The sequence below is a fragment of the Oncorhynchus nerka genome, linkage group LG28 (assembly GCF_034236695.1).
Source record: "Oncorhynchus nerka isolate Pitt River linkage group LG28, Oner_Uvic_2.0, whole genome shotgun sequence".
NCBI lineage: Eukaryota > Metazoa > Chordata > Actinopteri > Salmoniformes > Salmonidae > Oncorhynchus > Oncorhynchus nerka.
Genome location: NC_088423.1, coordinates 72,474,964 through 72,496,279, shown reverse-complemented (window position 1 = coordinate 72,496,279; position 21,316 = coordinate 72,474,964). Strand labels below are relative to the sequence as shown.

Here is a 21,316-nt window from a genome sequence, read left to right as displayed (position 1 = left end):
ATAGGTCATCATAGTCCCAGGTAATATAACACTTAATGTGACTTTCTGTCCACCCTCAAGATATGTGGCACTGACGTCCCTACTGAAGACTGTACAGACGGACCACAATGCAGTGCAGAGGCATCGGAGCACCATTGTGGACTGTCTAAAAGACTTGGATGTGTCCATCAAGAGGTGAGACCTACACCTAAATGAGGAGAACATGAGTGACATACAGTATAGACATTAGTACATAACACACTAGTACAACACATTGCTCGTCACTGTACATGCATATCTGCACAAGATATGGGTCAGAAGATGTAGAGATTTCCTTGTCTTATCGTCCTCCCATTCTCCTCGCTAGGCGTGCGATGGAGCTGAGCTTCGCCCTGGTGAATGGGAACAACATCCGAGGCATGATGAAGGAGCTGCTCTACTTCCTGGACTCCTGTGACCCAGAATTCAAAGCGGACTGTGCATCCGGAGTCTTTCTGGCTGCAGAGAAGTAAGGCTCATGGGTGTGGTCCAGTTAGGAAGAGCTGTAGAGATCAGGCTTTGCCAATCTGAAGGCTCTTGCTAGTTCCATAGCAACATTAAGCAGTTGCACCATGTGAAACCGTTCTCAACATTATCCCGGCTTGTAGGTCTTTACCACCTCATTCTGTTTGTATTGGCCGTTGCTCAGCAGTTGTAGTAGTGGTTCGAAAAGTAATAGAAGGATTAGTAGTGATTGCATGAGAGGCCATGGCAGCAGTAGTTTTTGCATGTGGGCTGTTCACACAGATCCTGACTGTATGCCTCAGTTTACTTGCATTAGGAATGTAGGCTTCGAGAATAGATTACAGCCAGTGGCCTCAAGCACCTCCAATGATTAACTATTGTTTCCGCAACCTCCGGTTAATGTGTGTGTGGCTTACTTACTAAAATGCTGTATGATGATAAATGAGTGATCCATCGTCAGAACATGACATTGTTGATACCATATATTTTCTGACAGCAGGCCAATTGTTTTTCAGTTCATGGTTATATGATCCTCTGCTCAGTGTAATGCAGATGTGACTGATGCGTGTTCTGTTTCACAGGTATGCGCCTTCAAAAAGATGGCACATTGACACCATCATGAGAGTCCTGACAACGGTATATGTATAATTTCATCAAATACTTTTCTTTGCACAGACGATGGTAAAATAAGTCATTATGCTTGACTGTTGAGTGACGAATCCTTGAGTGATCCATCGACTGAAAACTACAAATGATGATCTCATCATATCTGACAACCGCTGCTTTTTTTTTACCATGGTGACCAAGGCTCTTGGTTTCTTGTCTTGAAAGTGTTTTTGTCGCTGGACTTATACAAAATGATCATCTGCTTCATTGTCCATTTTGAGACGGGTTTCTTTTAACACCTGTTTGTGTCCAGGCGGGGAGCTATGTCCGAGACGACTCTGTCCCCAACCTCATCCAGCTCATCACCAACAGTGTGGAGATGCATGCCTACACGGTGCAGAGACTCTACAAAGCCCTGCTGGATGACATCTCACAGGTCCGAGACATCTCTGGTCACACACACGTCTTGTATGATAAGAGGAAAACGCACATTGAAACAGCCCAGTAACCAGACAAATAAGAGGAACCTGACAAAGAATATGTTGATTGAAACGTTATTGGATCACTAAAGATCACATTTGGAAGTAGCAAACAGTGTGCTGATGTTTCCCTTCCTCTCTGATGAGGACTGGTTACAGTGAATCTGATCTATAAGTGTTTGTCTCCCATAGCAACCACTGGTCCAGGTGTCATCCTGGTGTATAGGGGAGTATGGAGACCTGCTGGTATCTGGACAGTGTGAGGAGGAGGAGCCCATCCAGGTAGACCTCCTGAAGCACTCAATCACCTCAACTATTTCATCTAGAACGTTACACACAACTCATCTATGTGCACTGCCGACCTCAAGAAGTCGAAATGTATATATTTTCTCCCCCTTTGTTTGCAACAGGTGACAGAGGATGAAGTCCTGGATGTTTTGGAAGGTCTTCTTGTGTCCAACTTGTCCACCCCTGTAACCCGTGGTTACTCCCTCACTGCCATCATGAAGCTGTCTACTCGCTTCAGCAGTGTCAAGTAAGTCCATCTGTGTTGAGCAGAGAGAATATCCAACAGGTTATGATGATTTTTATCCCTTAACTTTGAAATGAATGGATGGCAGGACGCACACTCAAGGTTAACATTTGTGTCTTAAAATCTCCAGCCGAATCAAGAAGGTGGTGTCAATATACGGCAGCAGCATCGACGTGGAGCTGCAACAGAGAGCTGTGGAGTACAATGCACTTTTCAAGAAATATGATCACATGAGGTGAGTATGCCTCCAAATGTATTCCCATTCATTACAAGCACTTTTCTGTAGAAATGATAGGTCAATTTCCTTGACAAGGAGAAGCACCAATCTTATTCTCTTACTCTCTGAAGGCCTGCCTTACTAGAGCGAATGCCCATCATGGAGAAAACAGCCTCCAATGGCCCTACAGAGATTGTGCAGACCAATGGGGAGACAGAGCCCTCGGTGCCTGACACAAAACACCCGCCCCTAGTCACCCAGCCAGCCAACCAGGTGAGGGCAAGGTCACATGACAAATCTGTATTTACCATTGATGGGAGGTTTTCTGTCACAGACGATGTGTTGCTGAATCAGTGGATCAACATTGATTCAGTTCAGCGTTAGACTCAATTGAAATGTAAAAGTAATTTACATTTGAGCTGACAAATGCAGCAGCTTTTACCGTGAATGCAATCTTTGCTGATGCGTGAATAAAAATAAAAAATGTATATTGAGCTGTAGCTCAGATCTTCAGCGATACAGATTGAATCGAGCCCTTAAGCTCTTTAAAACGCACAAATGCACGTACACTCACACACATTCTTTAAGTTTTGATTTCTATTCATGTTGTAAAAGTCCACAAATCAGTGAGTCTGCTAATGCTTTTACATACTGTTCAAACAAGGACCCCTGCTGGTAGGAAAATTAAACTGTGCTGGGCATATCAATCTACAGATTAATATGAAGCAGTCTACATTTTCCTTTGTAGAGTTCTGATTTGAGTTACAAAATATTTTACCATCTGTCATGTTTTAAAACAAAGTATAAATGAGATGTTATTCAGAGCACTGTTTACAAATCCTCCCTGTTTTACAGGTTCAATCTACATGTGCTTTATTATTTGGTTTCTCTTCTGTTCCAGGCTAATGACTTGTTAGACCTGCTGGGAGGTAATGATGTGGTGCCTGTGATCCAAACCATCCTGCCCACCAAGCCTGCCTCGGCTGGAGGAGAGCTGCTCGACCTATTGGGGGACCTCTCACTGTCTAGTAGGACTCTCTCTCCTTTTCTTTCTCTCACTCACTCATTCACTTTCTTTCTCTCTAGCCCCAAGCACAGGTGGACCAACCTTGGTCAGGGCAACTAGATTGGTTTCTTTTCTTTCATTGCAGTGTCTCACTGTTCACCACCTATTCTCTCTGTCACCCTGCCTGCACCTTCCTTCATATAGAAACCGCCACATCCTGCTTGACTTCAGGAATCAACTTGTCTTGTGAACTATCACCAGTGGTATCACTGTTACGTCTGTGTGTGGTTCCCTATACCCTATTGGAACCCCCTGTTGTTGTCCCCCTACCTAGGTGGTCCAGCTCCTGCCCCCTCTGTGCCCATCTCCCAGCCCCCCTTCCTCCTGGATGGCCTCTCCTCACAGCCCCTGTTTAATGATATTTCAGCAGGTGAGAGCTAGCACTTATCAGTGAAGCTTTCAAATTTCTAATTTGATCCAAAGCCAACCACTCTCCCATGTTGTTTAGCAAGTAGAGTACTGTGTCATTATGTATCCCTTTTAAAACAATGTGACCTTGTACAGGTTTCTATAATGTTTTTTTGTGGGTTATCATGTTTGGTACTACTTTTTCACTCTGAATTGTATTGACTTGTGCGTTCTTGTCTTTAGCTATTCCCCCCATGACAGCGTATAGCAAGAATGGCCTGAAAATAGAGTTCACCTTTGAGAGGGCCAATCCGAACCCGAACATAGCAGTCATCACTATCCACGCCACCAACACCACTGAGGCTGACATGACAGAGTTTGTTTTCCAGGCTGCAGTTCCAAAGGTGAGCCATGACTGGACAGTCACATTTGTATAACTATGTAATATTAAGAAAAATATGTGTGGTTCTATGATTGACCTCTGTAGCATTGTACAGCTTAGTCAAAGTTGGGAATATGCCGGCGTATGTCCTACGAAGCAGACTTGGCAGGAGCAGTCTTTTACGCTCTGTGTGTCCCTCTCCTTCAGACATTCCAGCTGCAGCTCTTGTCCCCTAGCAGTAATATTGTCCCAGCACTCAACCAGGGAAGCGTCACACAGGTCATCAGAGTTCTCAACCCACAGAAGGTATGAGATGTTCCTGTCTGTCCTCATCTTCCTCACATTCTTATTCAGTTTCCTGATTTATTGGTGCTATCAGAGGAATTTAGTGCAGAGGGCTCCTATAGAGTTCAGCTCTACATTGAGTAGTTCATATTGCTTTAATAAACATGTCTTTCTCATGATTTACAGCAACAACTCCGCATGAGGGTCAAGCTGACGTACACCCACAAAGGCTCACCTGTCCAAGACCTGGCCGAGGTCAACAACTTTCCTCCTCAGTCCTGGCAATGATGACCGTGCCCTCTCGTGCTTAAAGACCCCGCCAAGGGAACTATGGGAAAGATTCTCCCCCCCCCCCCCTTACCCAGACTGATCCCCTGTGACATCACTGCAGACTGCTGCCCTGGGGTTGCATGGGAAGCAGCGGAATGTCAAACACACAAAAAAACGATGGTATGAAGACCATGATGACGACAACCACAACAACGACAGCAATGACGATAGGCATCACCAGAAATATGTGAAAACATATTAATTTACTAACCCTTCTTTTCCTTGATTGGTTTCACCTCAATCTGTCTGCTTTGCAGTTGCCACTATTTCCATCTCCTCGCCCTCTTAATGCACGTACGCACACATTGCACTCTCTGTGGTATGCCCACCCCTCTAAGCCGCCATAGAAAAGAGCTGTTGACAATGAGCACTTGATTAAGCAGTCTGTTTTTTCTTTTGTTTCATGTTTTTAATCTTACAGGAATTTAACATGGGTATATATATTTTTTTGTACCTATTTTCAAGTCTGAATGAGGTGCAACTTAATTAACTCTATGAAATTTGCACACTGTCCATTCACCACTTTCCCGAATTGGGTTTGGAAACTTGGAGTACTTTGGCTCTCAGTATTTTATCTAGTTTGTTCTCCAAAGTGACTATAACACCTATTATAAAGATCTCCAGCTCTATGCTTCAAATGCCTTCGCGTTGCAATACAAAGGTTAATCTCTCATGAACAGATTCTGGGTGTAAACCTAAGAATCTTTTGGGATGAAATGCGTAGAATCAGTTTTCGTCACTGATTATTTGGATGTATCAGGATTGGCCGAAGGCGGTGCTTAAACTTCGACTGCTTCGCTTGTGTGGGGAAATTGGTGGAAGTGGGGAGCTTTGGTTAAGGGTTTCCTTTTGCGAGGGTGGAGACTTCGCAAACTGCAACTCCCAATTTCTAATACGTGTGGACTCACAACTACATCACGCAGCTGACCAAATTATGCCAGATTTTAGTCCTGCGTTAACCGAGATTATACAAACATTCACATTATGACTTTTCCCAGTTGTACCTGGTCTGCTCTTTTACATCCATTAACTTTGGCAGCAGAAGGATTTTAAAGACGCTGAGCACTCATTCATTTTGGGGTTAACTTAATTTTACCCTCCATCTCATGAGTGATTTAAAAGGCAAAAGATGTGTGGAGTAATTTTGAATTACATCGGTTTTCTCTGTTGAAATCAGTTTGAGAGTTGTTTGAATCCCATTCACCTTGGTTTTGCCAGAGAGGCCTCTCGGCAGGGTTGAGATACTGTAAATGGCTAAAGTGCATATTTCGAAAGCTGGAGTGTATTTGTTTGTCATGGGCTGGCTAACACAGAGTATGGTTCCATTTTCTTTAGTTTGGTCAGCAGTGTGGTAGCCATAGCACGGCGCATCTTGTAAAAGTTTATTTTCTGAGGTGGAATCTAGAGGATGGACATTTCTACTTTGTTTGACTGCCCTGTATAGCACCGTTTCCCCCACCTAGATGGGCACTATTTACAGTTTCTTCCATCCATCTTGTTCAATTCAACGGTTAATTGCTTAGATCAAGCTGAGGTTATTGAAGCAATATGGATATTGTATATCAGTGCAGGTCTGAGGCACATCTTCGTTAAAGGAAAATCCTTAAACATAGTTTCATTGAATACATTAACTTTGGAAGTACTGAATCTTCCATGCATCTGAACAAACAGCCGGAAATGTAAGATTTACAGCTTTGGGTCGTCAAAATATCTCTCTATTAACCTGGCTGGACATAGCCAGCCTAGAGACGACATGTACATTAAGTCTATTTTGAATGTAGTTATATGCACTGAATGCCTTTTCTTTGCAGGCTTTTTCTGTGGCTGTCTTCTCTGAGGGCGCTGGCCATTTTGTTGGCACTATTTTTGTGGTAGTATGATTTTTTTTTTTTGCAGTGATTTGTCTTAAACATTATTGTCTGATATCAAAATTATGTGCCTTTTGACATAACTAGATGGGAAGTCCCTAAACTGGTCTCATCTGATCTGTGTGACGAGGGTTTGTGTGTCAGGGAGTGCTTATTGTGGGTTATATCCTGACTAGAGAGCAGGCAAGACAGACAGGCTGGATGGAAGGTAGGAGTCGAAGAAGAATGTGCCCTTTTTATTTTATTGACATTTCACACTGAGTTTCTAGCATTTAGAGTGGAAATGATGTAGTCGGATATCAGTGTAGCTTGGTGTGATTCCTTGGCTGTCATACTTCTCCAAATCAGAATCCCGACTAAGCTGTCGGAAACATGAACCTGAATACCTCACAATGTTTTCTCTTCCTGTTAACTATCAACAGCACAGTACCTGGAGAGCTGTATTTAGTCTTCTGTATGATCTGCAATCAAGTGGGCACCTGTAGGACATCTCATTACTAACACGCTTAGCTGCCCCATGATGCTGTGTGTTCAGACCTTCAGATGTTCAATCGCACTATATGCTTATTGATATTCACTATGCTACACTATCAAACTTTTGTGACCAAATCGGAGATGCTATTAGCGTTGGAAATGTTTTTGAGCAATGATGTGTATATGGAGAAAATGATTTTCATTCTATTAGTCATCTTTTTTTTCTGTTTTTGACTAAATGCTATATTGGGTTTTTCTGTATATATTGAGGGCTTTTAAGGTTAGTCAAATATCCTTTCTTTCATCCCTTTTTATTTTTAGATACCAACCATTTTCTAAGACTTCCAATTACTCACGGTGTATATTGTCTTAATAGATCTTAGTCTAAAATATGGTCTAAAGAAAAGACTTCCCTATTTCATCAGTCATCACAAAATATATATAATCGGCTGCCTGTACATTGTATATTATTGTAAAACGAAACAACACAGAAGATGATCAAATGAAATAAAAGTCCATTTGAAGACTTACACAGATTAGCTAAGGACTATAATTGTATACATGTATGTAAAAAAGAATCATCTTGAAACGATGCAAATGAGCTGCATCCTCTTCATAAGTTTGGATGCATCTTTTTTTCCTGCAGATTTTAGTGGGTGATTAGGCTGCTATTGGTTTTTATACATGTCCTCTTAAGGTTTGGTTGGGTAGAACTGGTGTTGTCTGTAAGTGATGTACTGTACTACTGAGAGGTATGTGAGCTGAACACAGTGCTGCACAGTGACCGAGGTGGCACCGTGTCGGTATCCGTGGTCCTCAGAAAGGCCTAATCTGTTTTCATATATGCCCCTTAAGAGGAGTAGGTCTCTTGCTAAGATGCTGTAACGCCTCCCTTGGCCTGTAATGTGCTTTATCGTTTTTTTTCTCTCCCCAGCAAAAGTAATTGGAGAAAATTAATATTGTCAGACATGCAAGCTAATTAAATAACGGATGACCTACCTACAGTGCACATGGTCCTTCTAAGAGTGATTCTCATTGTTGGCCCCCTTTAAGTCTCATTCTGTTTTTCTCCAGTCCTATAGATTCTCTCCCCATTCATCTGGCATTTCACCTCCCCACATTAATTGTATTGGATTTCAGAGACGTGAGAATGGGCCCAGAGTTTCTCTGAAGTGTTGAGTGAGGTCTTTTCTTTTTACCCTTGTGATGCTGTTGCACGTAAGATGGGTATTGAATATCCTGAGTATTTTCAGGCTATGAGAAGTTAAATCTGTGTGGTGGATATGGTTCATTAAGTCGTAAGGCCTTGTCCCCTCGTGTGGTTGACAGATACAATGTGCTCTTGGCTGCCTGTCATCATCCAATCTTACTGGGTCTGTTCATCGCTCCTGATGACTGCATTAAGGAACCCGTCTTATGGACTGGTTTGTACGGCTCAAAGAGAGCAGAGAATAGGCCTGGTTCTGTTACAGGGACCGGGCCGGCGGGGCAGTTGAAGTTCAGGCTCTCTTAGAGGAAATATGATCCTTTCTATTTATTGAAATCCAATTAAAAAATCAGGACTGAAGTGTGAGGCTGATCTCTGCTGTGTGTATGGCCTTTTTGTGTCTACATTCTTTTCAGGAGACCTGTGATCTTAATGCAGTGCTGCTTAACCTGTTCTTGTGATATGACACAACTAGAACACTGAGCTGAAGCTGCATGTTAGCTGTGCTGTGAGCTCATTTCCACAAGGGGGAGCTGGTCAAGATAGAAGGCTGTAGGGAAGGGAAAGATCTCATACTTGTACCTTGTGTTGAATGTTGTTTTTATCGGTTCGATTCCATCAATCATGTTTGACCAGTTAACGCTTTTAAGGATACAGTACCCCCATATAGTTTTAAATTAGAAATGCATATGAAGGTGAAATCCCATTGGTTTGGACACTGCATCTTTAAAAAGGACATTTGTAAAGTCAAGAACCCTTCAGAGGTCTGAGCAGCTTTTGAAGTGTTTTGTTTGTCTAATCAGCCAGTGTGTGTGTTTGTGTGTAAATATGAGTGTGTTGGCATGTCTTGCTACAGTCACCTAGTAAGGACATGGAATTGGCTGCAAGGATTTTAATTCACAACTTCAGAGCTGCATGTGAGAACCAATGTAAATAGTGTCATTTTTACTCTAAGTAATCCTCTTTTTGAAATGCAAGAAAAGGTCCCATTTTTCAACAAATCCAACACACCACCTTGTTGGGTTGTACATTTGAAAATGTTTTTTTTGTTTTGTTGGTGGTGGAAGGGGTTAAAAGTGCACACCACTCATTCGGATGTAATTGTTTTTTACTTCTATATTTGGCCAGGTGAATTCTCCGTGTGTAAAGGGGTTTGAAGGCGCATTTGACTTTAGCCACTATTATCCCGGTCCCTGTGAAATCATAAAGCGTCCATTGTACTTTTGAAAGAGAATCTGAATATGTAACCCTCAGATTTATCCCGACTATACGACAACATATCTGATTTGAGAAGGGGAGGAAAAAACATTTTTTGAAATTCCCTTTTCCAGACAGGTTTAACCTTTTGAACTGAATGAGTCCCATGTCTTCAAGGTGGGTGTGAATGGACTGAAAATATGAATAATAATGATGATGATGATGATTAAAGCTGAGAAGGCTGTAAATTACATGGGATATTTTAGACTTATGGTGTGTATTATTGTCTTTTGGGTTGGAGGAAATGATGATCAAGAGTATAAATAAAAAGTCAAACAAAATTTTGACCGGACTCATTTATCAACTCTTATACGCTTGAACAAAAATAAACGCAACATGTAAAGTGTTGGTTTCATGAGATGAAATCATGTTTTGTGAGGGGGTGCAATTGGCATGCTGACTGCAGGAATGCCCACCAGAGCTGTTGCCAGAGAATTGAATGTTCATTTCTATACCATAAGCCAACGCTGTTTTAGAGAATTTAGCAGTATGTCCAACTGGCCTCACAACCGCAGACCACGTGTATGGCGTTGTGTGGGCAAGTGGTTTTCTGATTTCAACGTTGTGAACAGAATGCCCAATGGTGTGGTTATGGTATGGGCAGGCATAAGCTGCACACAATGAACTTTATCGATGACAATTTGAATGGACAGACACTGACACAATCCTGAGGCCCATTGTCGTACCATTAATCCACCGCCATCACCTCATGTTTCAGCATGATAATGCACAGCCCCATGTCACAAGGATCTGTACACAATTCCTGGGAGCTGAAAATATCCCAGTTCTTCCATGGCCTGCATACTCACCAGACATGTCACCCATTGAGCATGTTTGGGATGCTCTGGATCAACATGTGCAACAGCGTGTTCCAATGTCCAGAAACTTCTCACAGCCATTGAAGAAGAGTGGGACAACATTCCACAGGTCACAATCAACAGCCTGATCAAATCTATGTGAAGGAGATGCTGCACTGCATGAGGCAAATAGTATCTGGTGTGACCAACTGGTTTTCTGATCCATGCCCCTACTTTTTTTTCCAAAGGTATCTGTGACCAACATATCTGTATTCCCAGTCATGTGAAATCCATAGATTAGGGTCTAATTAATTTTTCAATTGGCATTATTTTTATGAACTGTAACTGCAAAATCATTGAAATTGATGCACTTATATTTTTGTTCAGTATAGTTACAAAAATGGGGTTCACCTACATAACTGATTTAGAACAGGCCTACACAGGCGTTTTCAGCTTAACATAGCCTGACATGTTTCAGTATACATAGGCTACTTGTCCTACTAAACTAGATTGAGTCACAGTGAGGTTGGAGCAGCGTACAAACGAGGAGAATGCCGATCGAAGTTTAACTGTTCCAGTATCTGTTTCCACGGGAGTAGTTTCTTAGGTCAGAGATTCTTGATTAGAATTTGAGGAACCTTATCAAGACCAAGCTGTTAAACGTGCCTCAGTGTGGGCTGGGAGTTGATTTTCTGTGAGCCTAACAAACTACAGTAGTGGAAGACGCCAAGTCATGGCAGTCAATCAACAGTGGTCCAGATGGAATAGAAGTGACAGGATTCTCTCATGCACCACTTTAACACACCTGTTTGCTTTTACAGTTGTGGTATGTTGATGTCTGCTGATGAACCCATTGGCTGAACATTGCTATAAGTTCAGTCCTCAAGAGGACAACTCAAGGCAGAAGTCATGAAGGAACAGGCAAGTAGGAATGGTGCTTTCTTGAAAGATACAGTTGAAGTCAGAAGCTTACACTTTGGTTGGAGTTTCTCATTTTTCAACCACTCCACACATTTCTTGTTAACAAACTATAGTTTGGCAAGTCGGTTAGGACATCTACTTTGTGCATGACAAGTAATTTTTTCCAACAATTGTTTACAGACAGATTATTTCACTTATTATTCACTGTATCACAATTCCAGTGGGTCAGAAGTTTACATACACTAAGTTGACTGTGCCTTTAGACAGCTTTGAAAATTCCAGAAAATTATGTCATGGCTTTAGAAGCTTCTGATAGGCTAATTGATATCATTTGAGTCAATTGGAGGTGTACCTGTGGATGTATTTCAAGGCCTACCTTTAAACTCAGTGCCTCTTTGCTTGACATCATGGGAAAATCAACAAGTCTGGTTCCTTGGGAGCAATTTCCAAACGCCTGAAGGTACCACGTTAATCTTTACAAACAATAATACGCAAATATAAACACCATGGGACCACACAGCTGTCATACCGCTCAGGAAGGAGAAGTGTTCTGTCTCCTAGAGATGAATGTACTTTGATGCAAAAAGTGCAAATCAATCCCAGAACAACAGCAAAGAACCTTGTGAAGATGCTGGAGGAAACGGATACAAAAGTATCTATATCCACAGTTAAACGAGTCCAATATCGACATAACCTGAAAGGCCGCTCAGCAAGGAAGAAGCCACTGCTCCAAAACCGCCATAAAAAAAGCCAGACTACGGTTTGCAACTGCACATGGGGACAAAGATCGGACTTTTTGGAGAAATGTCCTCTGGTCTGATGAAACAAAAATAGAACTGTTTGGCCTTAATGACCATTGTTATGGTTGGAGAAAAAAGGGGGAGGCTTGCAAGCCGAAGAACACCATCCCAACCGTGAAGCACAGGGGTGGCAGCATCATGTTGTGGGGGTGCTTTGCTGCAGGAGGGACTGGTACACTTCACAAAATCCCGTCCTATATAAAGCCTTGACGACAATATAACCTCCTGTTCCGAAGACGTGAGGACGACGGTCCGATGTCAGAAGGGTTTAGATAATAACTACAGAACGAAGCCAACATCAGCGTGAGCTTTGGTTGCGAATGGTATACTCTTATTCACTACAGAAGTGATACCTCCTAGCCGTTGAGTTAGCAACAGCCACTCTAAAAGAGGGTTAGGAAGGAACAGACAGAGTATCCCGTCTACCACACAACGACGTTACTACAACATATTCAATTTACCAGTAGAGAAATTCTTCAAAGGACTCAGTTTCGCAACACGGGCTTCCATCTACCACCAACCTACCGAAGGTTGAGAGTAAATATTTATTGCATTTTCCTTTTCCAAATGGGCGGTAATTTAGAATGCATAAGATACTGTATTTACGATAGCACAGCTTCGCCCCTTGTTCCTCAGTCTTCCCGCTCTTTCACTCAAACCCAGCCCCTTTTGTATAACCCGCTAGGGACGTTTTCCTTTATGACGTCATTTGTAATCAAGTTATGATTTAAATATGTGTATGTGTAATTCTGTGTGATTTAGTTAGGTATTTAGTAAATAAATAATTAAACCCAATTTTGTATTGCTGATTCAACTTGTTAGCCAGAATTCATGCAGATAACCAAGAATTTACAACTTTCAGATGAGACTGAATTAAGATGAAGATTAATATTGACTGCTATTGATGTAAAATATTACTCGGTCTTTAAGAGTTTATTCGGAAGATAACAGCTCTATAAATATTATTTTGTGGTGACCGACTCTCGTTAATTACATTTACATGATTAGCTGAATCAGGTAATATTATTTTATAGAATAGCATGTCATATCACTTAATCCGGCATAGCCAAAGACACAACAATGGCTCAAGGACAACAAAGTAAAGGTATTGGAGTGGCCATCACAAAGCCCTGACCTCAATCCCATAGAACATTTGTGGGCAGAACTGAAAAAGTGTGTGCGAGCAAGGAGGCCTTCAAACCTGGCTCAGTTACACCAGCTCTGTCAGGAGGAATGGGACAAAAATCACCCAACTTATTATGGGAAGCTTGTGGAAAGCTACCCAAAACATTTAACCCAAGTTAAACAATTTAAAGGCAATGCTACCAAATACTAATTGAGTGTATGTAAACTTCTGACCCATTGAGAGTGTGATGAAAGAAATAAAAGCTGAAATAAATCTCTCTACTATTATTCTGACATTTCACATTCTTAAAATAAAGTGGTGATCCTAACTGACCTAAGACAGGGAATTTTTACTTGGATTAAATGTCAAGAATTGTGAAGAACTGAGTTTAAATGTATTTGGCTAAGGTTTGTGTAAACTTCCGACTTCAACTGTGCTTGGTTGAATATGCTCTGTTTCAGACCCACCCCCTATACTGCTTTTCCATGACCCTGAAGAGACATGAGTGCCTTGCTTACTTCTTATTCGCTCCACTTTAAAAAAAAGTTTTATTTATTTAACCTTTAACCTAATTTAACTACATAGCCCTAGCCCAGGCCTGCCTTATTGAGAGATCCTGACATGCCTTTTTAACAGGGTATTTTGTCATTAACATACTTGTTCTAATTCAGACCATAATGAAATGGGATATTGGCTACTCTGATTCCCTATGAGGAATAAACATTTTTCAAAATGTAAGTATCAGACTCTAGGGCAGCAACAAGAAGCAGCCTACATTGAGTGAAATTAAAATGTCATGCATTAAATCAAAATCGCAAGACAGTTAATGCGGTAAAGCACACGTGTAATATGTGTATAGGAAACCTAATGAATAATTCAGTACGCCTCTACTCAGAAATGGGCAGTGCCTTATGAATAATATGTTACCCTGCCTCTCTAATGTTTATTGATAGACCCAATCTGACAGCGGTGATATTCAGAGTCGTTATGGCGTCGCACCGAACGGGAATGGGATTTTTCAGTTGCCGCATGTATTGGAATTTACCAGTCATGTTCCACGTTCTTTTGTAGTTAAATATACACATGCAAATGAAGGAAGAAGATAATATACCGGGAACGGTCAATGGCACCGTTATGGAGCGAAAAAAAGGTGGTGTCGAAGATAGCAGGGGTTGTTGTACGAACACACTGGTCTACGAAGCGGGATCTAATCAAGCTGCAGGTCGTGGCGACCGCAATGGTACAGGAAACCGTGTCGGAACGGGGATACGCGTTCTGAAGGTAACTATCAAGCAGGTCATATGTTTAGGTTTATCAAAATTCTGCAATCGCACAGTTCCCGGTTCTAACAGGGCCGAAGTGCGTGTGAAATTATACTCACGCGTCATCCAGTTTGAGCATCATTGATGTTCTCTTCTATAGTGATAATTATGTTGGTTTTGAAAGTATAGCGTTCAGTGCAACAATGTCTCGAACCACATCGCCAGCATCCTTTCACTGTAGCTCTTTCTAGATTGTAACATAAACATTTGACTGAACTGTTACAGTAGGCAATCGTTCGAGATGTTGCTACATATTGTCGTGCTAAACTGTGAGTCTGACCTATTGATCAGAACACGTCAAATCACATGTTTGAACTTGCTGCTTATTGCTGAAAATTAATCGCATAACCTATTATGGATAGTGTAACATTTTGTAAACTTTTCTATGTGTTTAGCTATTTAGGCAACATGTTTGTCATTGGATCAAATCCACTTTGAAATTCCTAAATAGCCTATGCAAAACCGAGTCAATAGGCTAGCGGACCACCGATAGGCCCCATCGAAATCTTGGACTGAGATTGTTCTGTAGCTTCGAGCCCTCAGTTAGCACGCACGATTGACAAGACATGTGATTAACTGTTTCCTTACTCATTCGTGTGCTCTTCTTCCGCCATTATGTCACTCATTAACCCATTAGGCGCAATTTACATAAAACATAATGGCTTGTGCCAATTATTCCCATGCATAATCATTTAGAAAATAAATTTCATAGGCTGACATGACCCTCAGCCATGCTTCTATGGATAGACTGCTTATCTCACCAATCTCTCATGTGATACTGTCATGGAGAAGGACACATTCCAGTTACAATTGCACTAATAATAAATATCCAAAAGACAACTTCATTGGAAGGACCATTACATTTTATGTTCATTGAATCATGAATGGCTGCTGGTAGCCTTGTATTCAAACAACTAAGATTTAAACCAATGAGTGGCGAGTTTAAACACATATCAGTGGCGGTTGGTGCCATTTTTAAGATGAGGGAGGATGATCATTGTTTTAATGAGCTTGGCCTTATTTCTGTTACAGCATATTGAATGACTGCCATTGATATTCTATTCACCCAGCTCAATGTAACATCGATAGGTTTAGGCTACTCCATGATACTCAAATATACCCTGACCCATAATGAGGTTGTTTAAACTAGCCTATGAATGAAAGTTTACAAGGCAGGTGCACATGTCAAGATACTGTCACCTTGATTACTAAAAAGTGACACATTCGAAACCGCCTTACAGAATCTGGCATGCATTTAGCTGATCTAGGGTGTAGTCATTTGTCCAACAGTTGCAAATGAGAGTTTCTATTGGACAAATTTGGGTACAGTGCATTCTGAAAGTATCCAGACCCTTTGACTTGTTCCACATTTAGTTGCATTACAGCCTTATTCTAAAATTGAATAAATAGTTTATTTCCCTCAATCCACACACAATACCCCATAATGACAAAGCAAAAACAGTTTTTTTTGTGTATTTTTTTGTGTGCAAATTTTTAAAAATGTAAAAAATGGGGTTATTACATTTTACGTAAGTATTCAGACCCTTTACTCTGTAAGTCCGGGCTTTCGCTGGGCCACTCCAGGACATCCAAGCTGATGTCCTGAGCACTCTGGAGCAGGTTTTCATCAACGATCTCTCTGTACTTTGCTCCGTTCATCTTTCCCTCGACCATGACTAGTCTCACAGTCCCTGCCGCTGAAAAACATCCCCACAGCATGATGCTGCCAACCACCATGCTTCACCGTAAGGATGGTATTGGCCAGGAGATAAGCGGTGCCTGGTTTCCTCCAAACTTGATGCCTGGCATTCAGGCCAAAGAGTTCAATCTTGGTTTCATCAGACTAAATAATCTTGTTTCTCATGGTCTGAGAGTCCTTTGGGTGCCTTTTTGGTAAACTCCAAGTGGGCTGTCATGTGCCTTTACCTAGCAGTTGCTTCTGTCTGGCCACTCTACTGTAAAGGCTTGTTTGGTGGAGTGCTGCTGAGATGGTTGACCTTCTGGAAGGTTCTCCCATCTCCACAGAGGAACTCTGGAGCTCTGTCATTGACCATTGGGTACTTGGTCACCTCCCTGACCAAGGCTCTTCTCCCCCGATTGCTCAGTTTGGCCGGGCAGACAGCTCTAGGAACAGTCTACTCTAGGTGGTTCCATGGCTCCATTTAAGAATGATGGAGGCCACTATGTCCTTGGGGACCTTCAGTCCTGCAGAATTGTTTTTGTACCTTTCTCCAGATCTGTGCCTTGACACAATCCTGTCTTGGAGCTCTATGGACAATTCCTTGGACCACATGGCTTGGTTTTTGCTCTGACATGCATTGTCAACTGTGGGACATTATATAGACAGGTGATAAATTAATGATTTGGAAAGGCACACAAGTGGACTCCAATCAAGATGTAGAAATATCTCAAGGATGATCAATGGAAACAGGATGCACCTGAGCTCAATTTCAAGTCTCAGCAAAGGGTCTGAATGTTATGTAAAATATGGTATTTGTATTTTTTATTTTTAATAAATTTACAAAAAATGATTGTTGTGATTTTTGGGGTGGTGTGTGTGTGTGTGTGTGTGTAGAGGCTGTATTTTAGAATAAGGCTGTAACATAACAAAATGTGTAAAGTCAAGGGGTCTGAATACTTAATGAATGCACTGTATGTTTATCCCTGTTTGACATGTCTGAACATTGTTTGTTAATTGATCTTCTGATTTACTCTGAGTTGTTTGAGCTTCGTTTGACAGATTTGATCTTTGCCCTCTCTGGCCTTGGACAGTTGTAGTGGCCATGGAGTGAAATGACGGCAATGACTGTCTGGGCCAATGGTCAATGCTCAGGGTCGTGGCAGCCTCTCTGTGAATGAGTTTTCCCGTCTTGTTGACTCACACATAGAGACCTATGGTGTGTGCCTTTGTTGCCTGTCGCCATTGACATGTGTGTGTTGTCATTGCACATAGTGAGGTTCTCTATTTTTGGGTGAGTGTGTGCATATGTTGCCTGTCACCCAGTGAGGTGTGTGTTGTCATTGCACATTGAGGCCTGTTGTGTGCGTCTTTGGCGCTGTTGTGCTGAATAGATGCAAGTCGGGGCCCTGCTGTCTCCTCTGTTGACTGTGTGTGTGCTGCGGTGCAGTGTGGATGCCAGCAACTGCCTCCCTGTGCCGGGCGGCTGTGGAGATGCACGGCATCGTGGGAGGATGACTTCATCAGTGTCTAACTAATGACCTGATGCCTGGCCACTAGACTCAAAAACCAGGGTCTAGTTCACACAGCACCGTCCTGGCTGTTCTTACCTTGTGTAAATATTTGTTCCGAGCTTCTCCAGATTTGAAAACAAGGCCAGTGATTCTGACACAGGCTATACATGTCATTCTGGGTTGGGGTCTCAGATTTAGCAAGGATCCCATTTTAAGGTCACCAACGCCCATGAACAGTTTGCAGGTAATCTAATCTGAACTTTCAGTTTTGCCAACCTGACAAATTGACTCAATTGAATTTGTCCTCTGGATGTGTTGGAACATGATGCAGCTTGAGATGTCTTGCAGCAGCCCTGTTCTGAATAAAGGACGAGTTATCATTAACTACCGTAGAAGACCATGTAAAGTACTCTTCTCTTACATGCCCAATACATTTACAGTGTATCGGTGGTGGTGGTCTTTTCATCTAATGTTTCTGTTTCTCCAGCGGAACATGAAGAGGAATGGGAGCAGAGGCTGTGTTACCAGGAAGACCCGCTTTGGATCGCGGGAGCGGGACTGGCTGAAGGGGGATGCCCAGCGGGGCTGTGTGTGTCTGTACGGGGGAACAGTTGACCCCCAGCCCCCAGCCTCGGGCCCACAGGCCTCCTCCACCCTCCAGGCAGACCTGCGGCTGGTGCTATGCTCCACCACTACCACGGTGGAGGAGCTGTGTGCCCAGAGAGAAGTAGAGGGACTATACCTGCAGCTCCATGGAGACCTGCTCAGGTAATACTCACCACCACAACTCTCCTCTCCCACTCACGTCTAGTACCATGGTGTTATGTTCACAACTCTCCTCTCCCACTGACACTCACGTCTAGTACCACGGTGTTATGTTCACAACTCTCCTCTCCCACTAACGTCTAGTACCACGGTGTTATGTTCACAACTCTCCTCTCCCACTGACGTCTAGTACCACGGTGTTATGTTCACAACTCTCCTCTCCCACTGACGTCTAGTACCACAGTGTTATGTTCACAACTCTCCTCTCCCACTAACGTCTAGTACCACGGTGTTATGTTCACAACTCTCCTCTCCCACTAACGTCTTCACAACTCTCCTCTCCCACTAACGTCTAGTACCACGGTGTTATGTTCACAACTCTCCTCTCCCACTAACGTCTAGTACCACAGTGTTATGTTCACAACTCTCCTCTCCCACTGACGTCTAGTACCACAGTGTTATGTTTCACAACTCTCCTCTCCCACTAACGTCTAGTACCACGGTGTTATGTTCACAACTCTCCTCTCCCACTGACGTCTAGTACCACGGTGTTATGTTTACAACTCTCCTCTCCCACTGACGTCTAGTACCACGGTCTTATGTTCACAACTCTCCTCTCCCACTGACGTCTAGTACCACGGTGTTATGTTCACAACTCTCCTCTCCCACTAACGTCTAGTACCACGGTGTTATGTTCACAACTCTCCTCTCCCACTAACGTCTAGTACCACGGTGTTATGTTCACAACTCTCCTCTCCCACTAACGTCTAGTACCACGGTGTTATGTTCACAACTCTCCTCTCCCACTGACGTCTAGTACCACAGTGTTATGTTCACAACTCTCCTCTCCCACTAACGTCTAGTACCACGGTGTTATGTTCACAACTCTCCTCTCCCACTGACGTCTAGTACCACAGTGTTATGTTTACAACTCTCCTCTCCCACTGACGTCTAGTACCACGGTCTTATGTTCACAACTCTCCTCTCCCACTGACGTCTAGTACCACAGTGTTATGTTCACAACTCTCCTCTCCCACTAACGTCTAGTACCACGGTGTTATGTTCACAACTCTCCTCTCCCACTGACGTCTAGTACCACGGTGTTATGTTTACAACTCTCCTCTCCCACTGACGTCTAGTACCACGGTCTTATGTTCACAACTCTCCTCTCCCACTCACGTCTAGTACCACGGTCTTATGTTCACAACTCTCCTCTCCCACTCACGTCTAGTACCACGGTGTTATGTTCACAACTCTCCTCTCCCACTCACGTCTAGTACCACGGTGTTATGTTCACAACTCTCCTCTCCCACTCACGTCTAGTACCACGGTGTTATGTTCACAACTCTCCTCTCCCACTCACGTCTAGTACCACGGTGTTATGTTCACAACTCTCCTCTCCCACTCACGTCTAGTACCACGGTGTTATGTTCACAACTCTCCTCTCCCACTCACGTCTAGTACCACGGTGTTATGTTCACAACTCTCCTCTCCCACTCACGTCTAGTACCACGGTGTTATGTTCACAACTCTCCTCTCCCACTCACGTCTAGTACCACGGTGTTATGTTCACAACTCTCCTCTCCCACTCACGTCTAGTACCACTGTGTTATGTTCACAACTCTCCTCTCTCACTCACGTCTAGTACCACGGTGTTATGTTCACAACTCTTGAATATGTTAGAAAGATGGCATTCTCATAGTGTCATTGGTTCTATTTATTGCTAGACAGTGTGTTAAATTCCAAATCTAAGTAATCCCATTCATGTTCAATGTCACATCTTTGTGCTTTATTCACCTAGTCTCAAAGCCTGATCAGTCTCAAACCTTTTCATACTGTTGTAGCTTTGTTACCTCATTCTGGCACTGCCAATTCCTCCATTCTATTTTTACACATTGGGTCAGGTTTGTACTCTGTTTTCTTGAGTGCTTATGAGAACTCTGCTGCCTGTCTAGAACAGGAGCAGTCTCAAAGGTCTAGACTTTGACTAACCTACACTACCGTTCAAAAGTTTGGGGTCACTTCGAAATGTCCCTGTTTTTGAAAGAAAAGCACTTTTTTTTATCCATTTAAAATAACATAAAATTGATCAAAAATACAGTACATTTTTGTAAATTACTATTGTAGCAGGAAACTGCTGATTTAAAAAATAAAAAAAACTTTTAAAAAAATAACATTTTTATGGAATATATCTACATAGGTGTACAGAGGCCCATTATCAGCAACCATCACTCCTGTGTTCCAATGGTACGTTGTGTTAGCTAATCCAAGTTTATAATTTTAAAAGGCTAATTGATTATTAGAAAACCCTTTCGCAATTGTTTGTATTTTATTATAATTTTTTATCAATTATGTTTATTGTATTTCTGATCAATTTGATGTTATTTTATTGGACAAAAATATATATTTTCTTTCAAAAACAATGACATTTCGAAGACCATTCTCTTCCTCTATAGTGCGCAGCGAATTCTACTAGAGGAAAAGACAAAATGAGAATGACATCCTGGCATTTCAAAGCATAAAACATTTTTTTAAATGCATGCATTATAAAACTGCATTTTTTTTGCATACCCAAAACACCTAATATTTAGAACACAAGTACGGGTATTCAGACAGACAGTGACTTGACAGCTGTTTATGACAGCACTTTTCCAGAATAACTCGTCATGATGATGCCTCAGACAGGCTATAATCTGGTTACACCCACTTGCTCTCCTCTTGGCTTTTTTGGTCAGGCAAGGGAATGCATTTTACTCCCGGTAAGACTATTTTTGGTTGAACGCTGAGCACTGCAGGATGCACTAAATGGGTCATGTTGTGCAGAAGAAAAATAACGCATAACATGACTGAGTTTTGTAG

General features: G+C 42.3%; 2 protein-coding genes across 5 annotated transcripts in view; both read left to right on the top strand.

Annotated features, from left to right (window-relative positions):
* The window catches only part of ap1g1 (adaptor related protein complex 1 subunit gamma 1), a 29,832-nt gene extending 20,011 nt beyond the window's left edge, over nt 1–9,821 (top strand). For all 4 annotated transcript variants that reach the window (XM_065013084.1, XM_065013082.1, XM_065013083.1 and 1 more), the window contains exons 10-22: nt 61–174; nt 347–487; nt 1,065–1,119; nt 1,403–1,525; nt 1,761–1,850; nt 1,979–2,103; nt 2,231–2,335; nt 2,449–2,590; nt 3,219–3,345; nt 3,658–3,753; nt 3,975–4,135; nt 4,321–4,419; nt 4,585–9,821. In XM_065013084.1, coding sequence (XP_064869156.1) covers nt 61–174; nt 347–487; nt 1,065–1,119; nt 1,403–1,525; nt 1,761–1,850; nt 1,979–2,103; nt 2,231–2,335; nt 2,449–2,590; nt 3,219–3,345; nt 3,658–3,753; nt 3,975–4,135; nt 4,321–4,419; nt 4,585–4,686 — 1,480 coding nt within the window. In that variant the 3' untranslated portion in view covers nt 4,687–9,821. The remainder of the gene's footprint in view (nt 1–60; nt 175–346; nt 488–1,064; nt 1,120–1,402; nt 1,526–1,760; nt 1,851–1,978; nt 2,104–2,230; nt 2,336–2,448; nt 2,591–3,218; nt 3,346–3,657; nt 3,754–3,974; nt 4,136–4,320; nt 4,420–4,584) is intronic.
* Nucleotides 9,822–14,173: 4,352 nt separating this feature from the next.
* The window catches only part of LOC115112750 (PH domain leucine-rich repeat-containing protein phosphatase 2-like), a 51,950-nt gene continuing 44,807 nt past the window's right edge, over nt 14,174–21,316 (top strand). Inside the window, exons 1-2 of the mRNA XM_065013081.1 lie at nt 14,174–14,459; nt 18,180–18,460. Coding sequence (XP_064869153.1) covers nt 14,262–14,459; nt 18,180–18,460 — 479 coding nt within the window. The 5' untranslated portion in view covers nt 14,174–14,261. The remainder of the gene's footprint in view (nt 14,460–18,179; nt 18,461–21,316) is intronic.